This window comes from Leptinotarsa decemlineata, unplaced genomic scaffold, assembly GCF_025532065.1.
Source record: "Leptinotarsa decemlineata unplaced genomic scaffold, Ldec_3_MD MMD2_tig00000218_RagTag_RagTag, whole genome shotgun sequence".
NCBI classification, from domain to species: domain Eukaryota; kingdom Metazoa; phylum Arthropoda; class Insecta; order Coleoptera; family Chrysomelidae; genus Leptinotarsa; species Leptinotarsa decemlineata.
In genome coordinates, this window is record NW_027412545.1 from 5,474,270 (window position 1) to 5,488,710 (window position 14,441).

Genomic DNA, 14,441 nt, shown 5'->3' on the forward strand with positions numbered 1-14,441 from the left:
AAAATATATTAATTCCATCTTCCAATTATTACTAATGAGAGAAGAAATGCTCATTTTACTGCTGCTATAAAGTCAAGGACCACATAGAGAAAGAATCGTTTTTCATTTCCACCACCAATCACAACCCCTACAATTACCACCTGAAAGTCCCAAGCAAACTCATGTGCAGCGAAAGCGAAGGTCTTATCTTTCAACCTGCTACCCCAAGCATATCATCCAAAATATTGTTGAACTTACTGAGAAAAAATGTGTAGATAAAGTATACTATCAGTAGAAAACTCATCAACATTATTTATGATCATTAGATGTTTCCAGTTCTGAGAAATATCAACACGGAAAATTTCGGATATTTCATAGTGGAAAGTCGCCAGAACTTTCGAATTGTCAAACGGAGCTACGTTATAATGAGGTCTTCGAAGTAGAAGTTAATGGTAATTAAATTATCTATGGTATATTAACAATCAAGAACGAATAACAATACAATTTACATGGAAGTTGGAGACGACCGGCAAACTTTCCATTTCAGTTTGTCGAAAAAAGAAATTACCCAATATATAAAGGACCTTTTCATGTACGTCATTTATTGAATGTAAAATATTAATAATTGTCTATGGTTTGCCACTTCCTTGAGTGCTATGTCCGATTAAAAAACTCCTTTATCTATATCAAGACACTCGATAATCTTCGTATTTATATATATATATATATATATATATATATATATATATATATATATATATATATATATATATATATATATATTGATTTCAATTTAAGAGCCACCGGTAGACAGCTGTTTCAGTCTATTGGGCATCGTCAGTAACGGGCAGGTGGTCCCCGATTGAAGACAAAATGTAAGAAACCAAGAAAAGTACTCAATAAAAATAACTGGAAAAATAAGTGAAACCATCTATTGGTGTGCCACCCAAGTCAACTTGCCAAGTTTTTATGAGAGTGTTGGTGGTTTGACCAATCAACCGACAACTGCTGTGGCAGAAATTTGGGAAGCAGTTATTTCTATTGAGTACTTTTCTTGGTTTTTCACATTTTGTCTTCAATCGAGGTACTGCCCGGTACTGACGATGTCCAATAGGTTGAAACAGCTGTTTACCGGTGGCTCTTAAATTGAAATCAATATGGGAATAATCAAAATAGTACATATCTATATGTCTTTTAATTTTCATGGAAAATCGATTGGTGATTGGAAAAAGTGCTTGTTTTGTAAATTTTCCATTCATCACCTTTCAAATTAATAAAAGAGGTCAGATGGAAACATGGCGTAATTTCCTATTGTAACCCTGTAGAATGGCAACATGTTACATGATTGATCACGTTTTTTTCCTCACTATCAGTTAGCCATTCCAAAGTTTAACATGTAAGAAATTATGAAGGATACTAGAAACAGTAATTAGCCATGGACTCCATAATCATTACTGCAAAGAACATGAAAAATTAATTATATTTCGTTGTAAAAGTGTCATTATCGATTTCGATTTATATTTTGTTTTTGGAATCATTTCTATTCTTTGAGAATAGTTAGTTTCGTTCGACACGAGATGAAGGACGTGCGGCGGGTTCCCACTAGTTCTTAGTTGAATTCATGGCTTTCTTATGTGGAGTTTGAACAACCTGTTGAATGTTCTGTTTCGATTAGTAGGATTAAGAGAACCAGTTTGGAGAATGTGAGTCTAACAATTTATTTTCCGAAACTTCTTTAGAAATTTACATTGAAAAATGGGGTTACAATTCAAAAATTCAAACCATGGTTTGCCTGAGTTTTGGGGCACTGCTCGGTTATCTATTTATGAAGTATGTTGTAGCGAAACAATTGATTGAGAATGGTTTTTAACCAAAAACAGAGTCGATTGACATCATCTTTTTTTGTGATTCATAAGAAGAAAGGAGCACTGAAATAGGTATGTCTAATGCCAAAGACAACAAGTCATACATAAATAAGTTTGTTTGAATAACAAAAGTTAATGTACTTATTTCGAAACCAAATGAAAACATTATTTTCTGCCCTTGAAAATTTATATTCAAATAGTTGACTATTTTCTATTTTAAAAATACTTTAAGATTATCGAAATCAAAATTGGAAATACAACATTTCAGGACAGTGACTGTAGATACTTTTTGTGTTGTATTATATTCGTACTCTTCATTTTTTAATCAGCTACTGAAATGAATTTTAGTAAATGAATTCAATTCACATCATCTTGATATCAAAAGCGATATACAGGGTGTTTCCTAACTATAGTGCAAAACTTCAGAGGGTGATTCATTAGGTCGTTTAAAAAAATTCCAATAAACATATGTCTGGAGTTGCTTCGTTTCTGAGCTACAGGGCGTTAAAGTTTTAAAAAACAGTATTTATAAAATATCATGGATATCCTTATACCAAAGCCAACAATATTAAATAAAAAAGAACACTACTAACTTTTTTGTATTTTTGTATTATTTTAGATTAAGCAACTGAAAATACAACTTTTTCGTCACTTGTGTTTTCCTTATATCAAGCTTCGCTTTCGAAAATAAAATCACCTCTTTGATTCGTTAGTATGCAAATTGAACTTTGCACAATAAAATTATACCTGATAAACTTGCTTGAAAAATGTATTTGAAGATAATAAGGACGATATTACTATTACTATTATTATTAAGTACCGGCACTTCTTGTATGGGTAAATAATCTAGCAAAAAGTCCGTGTGGGATTCACCTGTTAATCTTGCCGGTAGAAAGAATGGGCCAATTTAATGGCCATTTGAAATTTCAAAGTTCAGGGTTACCCAAATTGGACTATACCTTGTATAAAATGATGTTATTTTTACATATTCGAAAATAAAGAGTTGACATAATTGATGCAAACTCACCTATCGATAAACAACGTATTATTTATGATTTATTTACTATTTATTCACTATTTACTGTGTGGAACGTCATTTTTTTCATGAAATAACTTTGAACGTGAGAGCAAAATTTTAAAAAATAGGAAAGGAAAAAAGGCTCATTTATTCTGTTTTATCGAATTATTGCAACTGGATACATGGAAAAATAAAAAAAATTAATAGTAGAATAATTAGAGTCAAATTTTTCATGGTCATTTGAAAATAATATTGTTTGTTGATCAAAAAGTTCAACTTAACTCTATTAAATCGATAAGAATAAGGAAGAGCTTAACAAAACAATACAATAGACTTATTCAAAAACTAAATTGAATTTTTGGAAATACCACATTTTGTTTCATTTCTATTGGTATAACAAAAAATTAGATAAAAATATATTGAATGACAAATAAGCTTGGAAGTATTAACTAAAATATTATAACTACATTGGCCAAGAAGTTGGATTGTTTTTCACAAACCCAAGAAAATTTTTAGTCATGGTAAAAACAAGTGTCAAATAGTTAAGACATCATATTTGACAACCAGCTGTCAACCAGCTGTCAAAATGAATCGTAACCTTAATTGATTTTCCTGAAACTTTTACAATCCAACTTGAATACTAGAATACTGATAACTGCAATAAGATCATTAAGTTAATATTCATTCATTCAAGAAGAGAATACCCAAGTTATCAGCATTCTAAAGACTACCTCTAGCATTCCTGATGAGTGCAGTTAAAATAATTAATTACAGGTTACTCAATAAAGCCCAAGGTTGAATTCCAAATGTAAAAAGAATGAATTTGATTAGTGAAACAATGAAAGAATTTTCATTTCAAGACAGTAGCGTTTTTGATGACTTTTAATAACTTGTACAAACAATAAACTGAAATGAAAAATATTCCATAATAATAAATAGTTAAGTGATCTGAAAAAGTATTAGTATGGAGGATATTACAAGGTACCCACTGTTTTGGAAAAAATAACCCACAAAGATGGCTGAAAATTATTGGGCCTGTTCAAACTTGAATTCCGAAATATTTTTCAGCATATCAATGAGTCGTCATATTAATGTCATTATTGTTTTCATTATTTATTTGTTCTGGCCTCGGTTCTACTGATTATAATTTCACAAATACTCCTGAACTATTTTTGGTGGAACTAATAGAGTTGAGAAAAAGTCATTCTGAACTTCATTCTAGAACTTGATTACCCCTTCAGTGTTGGCTATCCTTGTTCATCTTCCACTGCCTGAACCACTGTGCATGCTGTTTTTGGTGAGTGCATTGGCTTGGGATGTGATGGTTGAGCAAACCGGCCATCGGATGTCTGCTTATAAGTAGCCCCGCTGGATTCGGGAATGACAGAATCACTTGTTGTGGAATGGCATCCCAACGATGGCTTAATCCTAAGGTGTTTCTATCTATGCCAAGAGGATGAATGACATTAAGCCTATCAGCTGCCTCTACGGAACCTTCGAGATACCGGACGCCCTCTCGTCGTAGCATCGCCTTGTCACGGCAATGCGGGGCTCTGCCGTGATTAACCTTCTTTCCCTAGCTACTTGTGAGACTTTTATGGACAGAGTAAACCTAAAAGTCTTTCTGACGCTGAATCTATAGAAGAGATGGATGTCGAGCTTACGACTCCAACTGACCTCCCTGTAAATTTAGATCAGGAACGAGTCCACAGAGGAGATGGATGTCGAGTTCACGACTCCAACTAACCTCCCTGTAAATTTAGTTCAGGAGCGAGTCTACAGAAGAGATGGATGTCGAGTTTACGACTCTAACTGACCTCCCTGTGAATTTAGTTCAGGAGTGAGTCTACAGAGGAGTTGGATGTCGAGTTTACGACTCCAACTGTGCTCCCTGTAAATTTAGTTCAGGAGCGAGATCTTTTCAACTACCCAACTACTGATCCAATAACTGAAACTTAAAAAAAATAGGTTTGGTGGTGCAGCCAGGAAACGACTGAGTCGTCTCCTCAAGAGCGGGGTACCTTATAAAACCGCCTTGCACCAAATTCTTGAGCGGCGTGCGCACAATCTGTCTCAGGTGGAGGAAGAAACCCCCCATGAGCAGGTTAGCAAACTTTTGTGCTCAAGTGATGATTCATTAAAACCAGAGGCAGAAAAGCCCTGCACTATTGAATCTAAAGCATCGTCAGGTGTAGCTGACGTGCAAAAAACCCTTATATGGAAAGGTTGTCGCAGGTGTCAAGGAGGGAATCTTGCACCTTGACTATCCTACTACCTCATTAACGGTGAAACAGCAGAGTATATACGTTGTGCCTGCCCCGTTGGGGACCGAATTAGGTTTTTACCATCTGACCTGAAAGATCACTCACCATACAAACTAATCGGCTTCGTTAAGAAGCTGGGTTTATTTGTCCGATTGTGAATATGTGTGAGCCACAATAAACCCTTGCGGGTTGCGGTGGAGGGTCGAATAGACCCACTCACTTTGGACCTAACCTAACGTAACCCCTTTAGTCGTTAAAAGATTTTTTCTGTATCCTCAGTCTCAAATTTTCACGAGAAGTTCTAGGTATTTTTCGTTTTTCATGCTGAACACACTGTGAACCTATTTTCACGCGATCTTCGTGCTTGTTATAATTACTTTACTTCGCAGGGCTCTGCGTCATTTGACTTGTTTCTCCTTTATATTTTTTCAATTACCGCTTTCCAAATTTCATATTTCACTTTGTTCCACTTGCTTTTCTCATTTCTGTTATTCGTTTAGTCTAGCTTTTTTAGCAGAATACTTTGGGTTTTTGGGTTCTTTCTTGATTATGACAAAATTTTAATAGAGGGTAACATGAACCATTAACATTTCGAGTATAATACGAGAGGACATGAAAAATTAGCACTATAAATTAACTAGATCAGTACTAATCCTGATTTGGCATAACGCAACTGAAAAAAAATATTGTGTACCATTCAGAATTTCAGATTAATGTTAAGTCTCATTTCCAACAAACAAAATTTACTTTGAGGATTTTCAGAATTTGATCTCACTGGAAAGCTTTCTCAAAAACACATGACGGCCTATCAGGCGTTTCTTTCTGTTGAGGATTCCTGCTTTCTAATGAAAACAAATGTTATCATTCGATATAATAAACTGTGCACTAGCAAACAAGCTAGCCGTTATCTTGTATGTATAACACTCCATATAAAAATGACAAATTGGAAACAGTTCTACAAACTTTTTTTTCGATAAGGCATTTGAATATTTATTTGAAACTAATCATAAATATAACGAATTAATGATGAGTTAGTTCTATATATTTTTGGCCATTGATTTGAAAATACTCAATGAATTGAGTTCAAATTTTACGTATTAACAACTTTCCACGATTGTCGCATATTGCCAGAAAAACTTACCGAAACATTTTCTAATTGTGTTCGATTCCTGGTCATTTATAAGATTGAAATATCCAGTTATATTCATCACCATGTTGATGATATCACTACCTCATTCGCTTTCTCAACTGATTTGTTCATTCTTATTTGTGCATTTTAAAGTGCATTGTTTAAAAATCATTCATTAGCCATTACAAAATAGAGGAATAATGACGGTGATTGACGTTCTGTAATCACCATTAACTTGTTAGAAAGTAAATCATAAAAATAACACGACGAAAATCCATAATATAAATTTATTGTTATTGTTTGTTGTTGAGTTATTTGACAAGAATATATAAATCTAGTGTAATAGTCCAATTAACGAAGTCCAGTAACGACCAAATCACTAGAATAAATAGAGATAAAGTCAAAATTGATACAAATGGAGTCGTCATATACTTGAATAATTCACATAAAATTGTCTACAAAAAAGATTTTTTGACTCTGATCGCCTTTTCGACTGGGATCTATACTTGGGGATAGGAAAATAGAAAACTTGAAATCGATTTTTGTGATTAAGAAACATCATGTTCGATGTTTTGCATAAGTCAAACTGGAAAGTCATTTACGTGACTCATAAAAAAACAGAAACAATTTTCGGAATGAAAAAAAGACCTCAAGTTACCTACTCACCTTCTTAAAGAGGGTGATGAGTCAAATCATAAATTCAAAATCCTTCACGGAAAGTTTTAAATTCAGCTTTTTAAATGATATGGAAATTAATAAATCAGCTGATTAATAATTCACTCGGAAGTATATTGTTCTACCAATATTTTAAAAATGTATTCAAAAGAAATTAGTAGAATAGTGTTGAGAAATTTGACCAAATTAAAATTGATATATAGGTTGGCCAAACCAAAACGAAACAAAACCGTAATCAGGACCTGCATCAAGTTATTTTGGAAAACTGACTGAAAAAGAACACTATTTTCCTATATTTTTTACTCTTTCACTCTCACCACCAATCGACGATGAAAATCACATCAAAACTTTCAAATTTGAAATTGTCAAAATGCCTACGTATTAAACAGTCCAATAAATGTTTGAATCGATGATCATTAGCCATCGTACAAAAATAAAATAAAATTGAAATGCTCTCCAAGTCACTCGACACTCGCCGAATTTTTACCATTCTGGTAATCCACACAAAACGAAATGAAGAGGGTCCAAATTTGGTGACAGTAAAGGCCATCCAATGAAGGTCTGTAGCGATAGAGGGGAATACTTCTTGCCAGTTAGGTGTCCTCGTACCTAAATGATGACTCACCCTGAGGTGTGTGTATAGGTGCTCAGTCGTGGCAGACCTATTTTCCCTAGCTACTCGTAGAACGCTATGGAACACGAAGAAACCAAAGATTCTGACTCTGCGTCTACAGAGGATATGCAAACGACTCAACAAGTTCTCCCTGTAAGCGGCTAAGCGGCTAACGTCAATGCCCATTATAAAGTGGGTGGCTACACTTAATACGATCAACGTGAATGCCCATGATTGGCGATAAAAACGGCGTTAATTTTACTTGAAAGATGGACGTTGACAGTGACACTGACGTATTGTGCCGCTTTATCGCATTAATTCTCGCGTTAATCTCTTTGATGTACCGCCACTTTAGCTATCGCCTAACGCCAAACGGCAATGTTACTGCCGTTGTCAAATTATCGCGTTAAGTCGTGACTACAGCTAGGGGTAACGTCCATTATCGCGATAATTAATGGTATTTCTCGTTAGTGTGGCCCCAAGAGCTTCGCCGTTCACCAATTCTCAATTCTGCTAGGAGGTTAGGTGATGCAGCCATAAAGCGACTTATCGCCTGCTCAAGGGCAAGGTATCTTCCAAATTTGCCCCGCACCAAATTCTTAAACAGTAAAAGCGGAAACTGCATCAAGAGAGGAGGGTCAGCAAACGTTTACTCTCCAACGATGGTTCACCCAAACCAGAGGCAAAAAACCCTACATGGCCGAATCCCTTTTATATCGTCATGTGAAACTGACATACAGATGCCGTTATTGTAAAGAATTGATGGTGACATTGAGGTGGATATCTTCCATCTTTAACATTCTACAACCTCAATATCGACCAATTGACTCGAATCACTTGCCATAATGGCTAAAATATAAGATATACCAGAAAATTGTCCAGAGGTACGATTCTAGAGCTGCACATTGTGGCCTGGATGCGTCTTCTCGCTGATGGGTGCAATTTGTACACCGCCGTCTCTTCGACATGCATCACAAAAGACCAACATCTCAAGCCAGACATTCGTGTTGCTAGCTCACCTGACGAAGGTGGTCGCAGAATGACCGCCGATTAGGTCCTCATTGGATTCAGGAAAATATATCATGGTCTGGTAGCAAAGCACATACTTTTTGCCGGCTAACCGTAATCGATTTCGTTAAGATGCCGGATTCATTTGATCGAGGATAGCAGTTGAAGGTTGACTATACTCACACACTTTAGACCTACTCACTCTACCCACACATATAGCGTGACAAATGTTGAACCAATTCAACAGTAAGATAAAGGAAATATTATGTTCCTACTACTTGCTTCTTCGCAGTATGACCTGATCAGTAACATTCTTCACAGCGCTAAATTGCAAGAAGTGACATGGTTACTGTGAAGAAAATTTCAACTGCTTTGAAACGACGCGACGTAATACTTAACCCTCATGCTGTTTTAAAGTTTGAGCCTGATTGTGACCGTCACTGGGCGTTGGAAGTGACGAAGTCAATATCGAAGGCAACTGTTTTTCTTCAAAGGAATATCGGTGAAGTCTTGCGTTTTGTTGTTGTTTTGTCGACGCAGATCCTGATAATTATATGTAACCAAAATCTATAATGTATTACAGTTTACAAAATCACAACACGTGTTCTGCTATAAAATGTTATATTGTAATTTATTTTATTTTTCTTTTAAATAAAGAACAATGTTCGCTGTAAATATACCTATGGATTATTCACCGTGAATTCAAGTATTCAAACTCTTGCGAGTGATTTTAGATTTAATGTTTCATAAAACTATAAATCTGGGAGAAGTGAAGCTCAAATGAAAAATAAGGTTAGAACGATTCATGTCACTTTCTTCGAATATCATAACATTGATAGATGTTCCCTTTCACTTTTGATTTCTTACGATGAGTGAAGACGGTTGTTGGTAATTGTATTTGTAAACATTGCATGCACACTATTATAATGCGACTAGAGAATCTGGGCCAGGTGACCTACTTCTAACGAAGAAATTAGGTAACAAACACCATGGTCACTCACACAAGTTATTTTTTATAAAAGTATTATGGACTACTATAACTTGACAAAATCGTGATATTTTTATAAAGGAATAAGATTTTCTAAACTGATTTGAAACTTTTAGGTGCAAATATTTTTTTGGATACTTCATTGGAATGAAGTATTTTCCATATATCAACGTAATTTGTAAAACAATTCGAAATCAATATTATTATTTGATTCAAGTTGGAATTGAAGAGTTTAAGACTTATCGTAATTACAGTTTAACCAGCGTAAGTGGACATTGAAATATATATCTATATCTTTATCAATCAGTTCTCTTTAGGAGAGTTTCTCAACATTGGATGCAATCAATTGACCTTTTAAAGCTACAAATATTATGAAGAAATATAAATGTTCATCTATAGTAATTCGAAATATCAAGACTGAGAATAGAATCAAAATCTTTAGAAGATTTCCCTCATATGACCTGTCTCATTTTCAATTTCGTCATAAATATTAATAAAATACGAAAATTAATATCAAGTGTGTAGATAATATCAGATGTTAATGAAAAAGAACAGGAAAGTTGTGGAGAAGTAATTGAATATCATTTGAAGCGCTAAATTTTTAAAGCACTGTTTGAAACCTTTGGTGTAGTAATGAATATCACTTGAGTTTTTTCCCAATTTCAAACCGTTATTTCAACATCTCGACATCTCAAGAGGAAGATCAAACTTCTCTTGAAGATGATCACTTGGTGATCGAAACACGTGTCGAGGTGTGAAAATAATGGTTTGGGGTTGAGAAAAATCTCCAGTAATATTTATTAGATATACTTCAGCTAATTAACTAATTTTTACAAGTTTTAAATTTACATAAAAACCCTGATAATTCTCCAAACTAAAAACCTCAAGTTTTGTTCACTTCTTGGAGCTTTTCTTGAAAGCTTTCAAAAACGATTTTCGTTGGAAAAATTGAAAAATTTTGATTTTCCACTTTGTTACTGATAATCAAAAACATTAAAAAGTGAAAAATTCAATTGAAAAAATGAAAAAAAATTAATAAAAGAGTGGCGCGCTTAAATTTTACCAATGATAGGCTATATATTTGTCAATAAAATTTCAATCTCAGTTAAAATATCAATCTTCGAAGCACAGTTTTATGAGTACAAAAGTGAAAATATTAAAATTGTCCCAACGTTTGTTTGTTTTCAGTTGCTGACATATCTATTATATTTTCATAGTGTCCAATACAAAATTACTTCTTGCACCTTCCAGAAAACATTTTGAATACTTTTTTATTTTATCGTTATCGTTTTAGGCTACATTATATTTTATAAAGCTTACTTGGAATCACTAAAAAAATGTTATAAAATTGTATTTCGATTATTTTATAATTTTTTGTACAAATAATGTTAGAAAAATTTCATAGTACCTATGCCGAAATGTTTATAAAACTATTTTGTAGTAATTGTAAAAGGCCTTACAAAATATTTTATGAAACGGTGCCAATTTCCTACTTATAGCTGTTTTATAAAGACATCGAAAACATTTTTGGGAGAAATACAGTTTCATGATTTTTTTCTCCGAAACGTTTTCACAACCATTATAAAATATAAAATTGCTAGTTTGGAATAGTAGGGGTTGCTGAGGGAATAAGTGGCTTGACTGGGGATACTGAGCGCTTTTCTTTTTTCAACAAGTTTGTACATAAGATTGATGACAAATTTTAGCTGGGACAAACTGTATTTCTAACCACGTGTATCTAGTTTAACACTCCAGAAACGTTTTCCGAACGTGACCGTCAAAACCGTTCGTGTCAATTCGAATTCAGAACATTTAAAATTAGTTGTATCGTTACACATGCATATCAATTCATAATTAAAATGTGTATACATCTAATTATTTCTGATAAAGGGCACCCCTATTATTGGTGTGAATCTCATTCCTTCGAACGGCTTTTGCATATTCTGTATAACAGTCAAGTTCGAATCATCTCATTGCTTTTCAAAACAAAACAATGGTTCGCCCGTAAATTTGACCCTCCACAATTGAGGGTGAAATTTACAACTATAGTACTAACTACCGAGAAAAATTGCATGTACTTACTCTTGTCCTATAGTTATGAACTGTTTGAAAATGTTAGAAACGGAGAAAATAGATAGCTACCTTGATATAACGGATATGGAGACTATAATTAACTGCACAGCAGTGATAAGTTTCTGATTTTTGGAAATAAGAAATCTTTTGAATTGTCAAACGAATAATATGTTTATGCTCATCAGGATGCAAAAAGCAAAAAAAGAGGGGCAGCATTTTCACCTCGTCTCTTATGGAAATTTTTTCATATCAAAACACGAGTGAAAATTACTTTTATATTCAGCGAGTCCACGAAAATTGCCGTTTTGAAGCCTACTATGATAACTAGCTAGGCGACAATGTCAAGGATTCCAATCTGCCTTACGTGACAGTACATATAATTCTCAAAAACATGAATTCGACTCCCTCATCGAGTAATTCGGACAGTATTGGCAGAACATCCTGAAAGAAAAATTTTTTTTGATCATTGGTGAATACCAATGTTTTATGAACCGATGAAGCCACTTTTTCCAATTTGTTTGTATATGAAAGCAACATTTATGCATGGCCTACATATCTTTGTGAATAATTTATTTTGATTGATTGTTTATATAAATAGTAGAGATAAGTAAAAAGCCAAACAGAATAGCTCACAAATCACCAGATCATAGTGATAATTATTTCAAGCATTGTAATAAGTAGAGTAAGCTGTCCCTAAAAGATAGACATGTGCCATCGGTATTTGACGTAAGAATGCCTAATATACATATAAATATTAATAATTATTATGAACAAGTAATCCTGACTCCACGTCGCAGACCCAGGACAGAGATATCAACCTGCCTAGGAACCTATGCGACTGTATTTCGAGGGGAAATGTACGCCCTTGAATTGTGTGCGGAGAAATTGGAAGAATCCAACCTCATATACACAAGTCAATAAAAATATTCTCAGACAGTCAAGCGGCGTTGGAAGCTCTTGGCTCCTACCGAGCGACGTCTAAATTGGTAGCAAATTTCCAAAAACGACTCTCCTCGATAGGAAGACTTAACAGATTGTCTCTGGTCTAGATTCCTGGCCATATTGGCTTGGAAGGCAATGAGGCTGCTGAATCCTTTGCAAAGGAGGGTGCTGCGAGCAGCTTCATCAGAACAGCACCTGTCATTGGCATCGCTTTAGGCTTTGCCAAACAAACATTCAACACCTGCATGGCAAGAAGATTTATGGACTTCTGGCAAAATCTTCCAGGATTGGCTCACTCCAAGGCTTTTATTCACCGTTCGAAGCTTGATACCAAACAGTTGTTGGACTACAGTAGGGATGAACTACGATGTTTAAGCCTTCTTACAGGTCACTGTCATTTGAATCATCATTTGCAGAGACTCGGACTGTCGGAAGATAGTGTTTGAATCTGTTTAAATCAACGAACAACAACTCTCAGAAGTTGAGAAACTTGTGCGAGCTAAGGACTAACGAGATGTTACCTTTTAACGTGTGATTCCTAACACGGTTGCAGAATCATCCCAGCTTCAACCAGATAAATTCTCTCGAGAAAAATATCTGATCAAGGCAGGAATCGAACCAACGGTCTTCCGATCGTGAGTCGGGCGCACTACCACCACGGCGAATTCCACATGTATCGTCTCTGTTCGGAAAATGATGAAACTTTCTGCCTGCCCTGCTGGGGACTGAATCAGGTTTTTGCAGATCCGTACTTAAGAGTACGGTGGTCTTTCAGGTCAGATGATAAGTCATCTGACCTGAAAAACCACTCATCATGCAAACTAATCGGCCTCTTTAAGAAGCTGGGTTTATTTGGTTGAGAGTGAATAGGTGTGAGCCACAATAAACCCTTGCGGGCTGCGGTGTAGGTCGAATAGGCCCACTCACTTTGGACCTAACCTAACCCAACCCACCTCCACACGGGAGCGTATGTGCCTACATTTTTCTGTTACAGTATCACATCGGCTTGTAACTGATAATAACTCAAATAAAAGTGTGTTCATAACTGTAAATTTTTTTGTAAAATAGGTGAGTATCTAACTACCTAGAGACAATACAAGAGGAAAATGCGACCTCAACTTTCAAAGTGATTCACTATGTAAAACAAAACCAACGCAACTGCATCTCTTCATCACGCCTGCCTCATCGGTGTGTGTAAGACCACTTGAATTTGTTTCCCTGCTCGATAGTTTCAACTTTCCGACAACTACTAAAATTTTAATCAAACTTGTATTGTGTAAAGGACAAAAATAATTTTCATGAAATGCTTATATGTCTAAAGTATTTAATTTGAAAAATATTGCCGTCATATCTTTTTAAATAACTTTCTAATAACCATATCAAGTTCGACTGATTTTTTAAAAGGGGTAATCTATCTTTAACTATTACAGAAAAATCTATCTATATGACATCGCGAACTTTTCTGTACATTTGTGAGAAAAAAACAATATTATATTGCTTTCCTGCTCCGAACGGATAGCCCAGCCGTCCTAACTTCACACCGATTAATTCATCAGACAGACAGAAGCGTTGGGGGGTGAAAGTGTTTCATAATTTAATTCATAGCGATAGTAATGTAGAATGTATCAAATAATATTTTTTCTGAGATATTGAGTTTTACATTGCTCAGTAACATTCCCGAAAAAAGGATTTTGTTGGTTGAAAAGAAGTTGAATTCCTCGAAGACAAACTAGATACAACTAAAACAGGCATTGCGATGATTCAGCTGTAACTGCCAACCAACAATTTTCCATGGATAAATAATTACCCGTCTGATCATCATTATATTTCGATATAATTGGGATCAAAACCTTGGAAGGTGTATTCGTTTATACCGACGCCATTTAG

General features: G+C 34.8%; 1 protein-coding gene across 5 annotated transcripts in view; it reads left to right on the forward strand.

The window, feature by feature from the left end:
• snu (ABC-type transporter snustorr) overlaps positions 1–14,441 on the forward strand; it is a 216,476-nt gene that overhangs the window by 140,733 nt on the left and 61,302 nt on the right. The window contains exon 1 of one of the 5 annotated variants that reach the window (XM_023166066.2): positions 1,523–1,682. The exons of the other annotated variants lie outside the window; for them this stretch is intronic. Within the exon in view, the coding sequence (XP_023021834.2) occupies positions 1,612–1,682 (71 nt within the window). The 5' untranslated portion in view covers positions 1,523–1,611. Of the gene's footprint in view, positions 1–1,522; positions 1,683–14,441 lie in introns of those variants that run through there. 5 annotated transcript variants of the gene reach the window in all.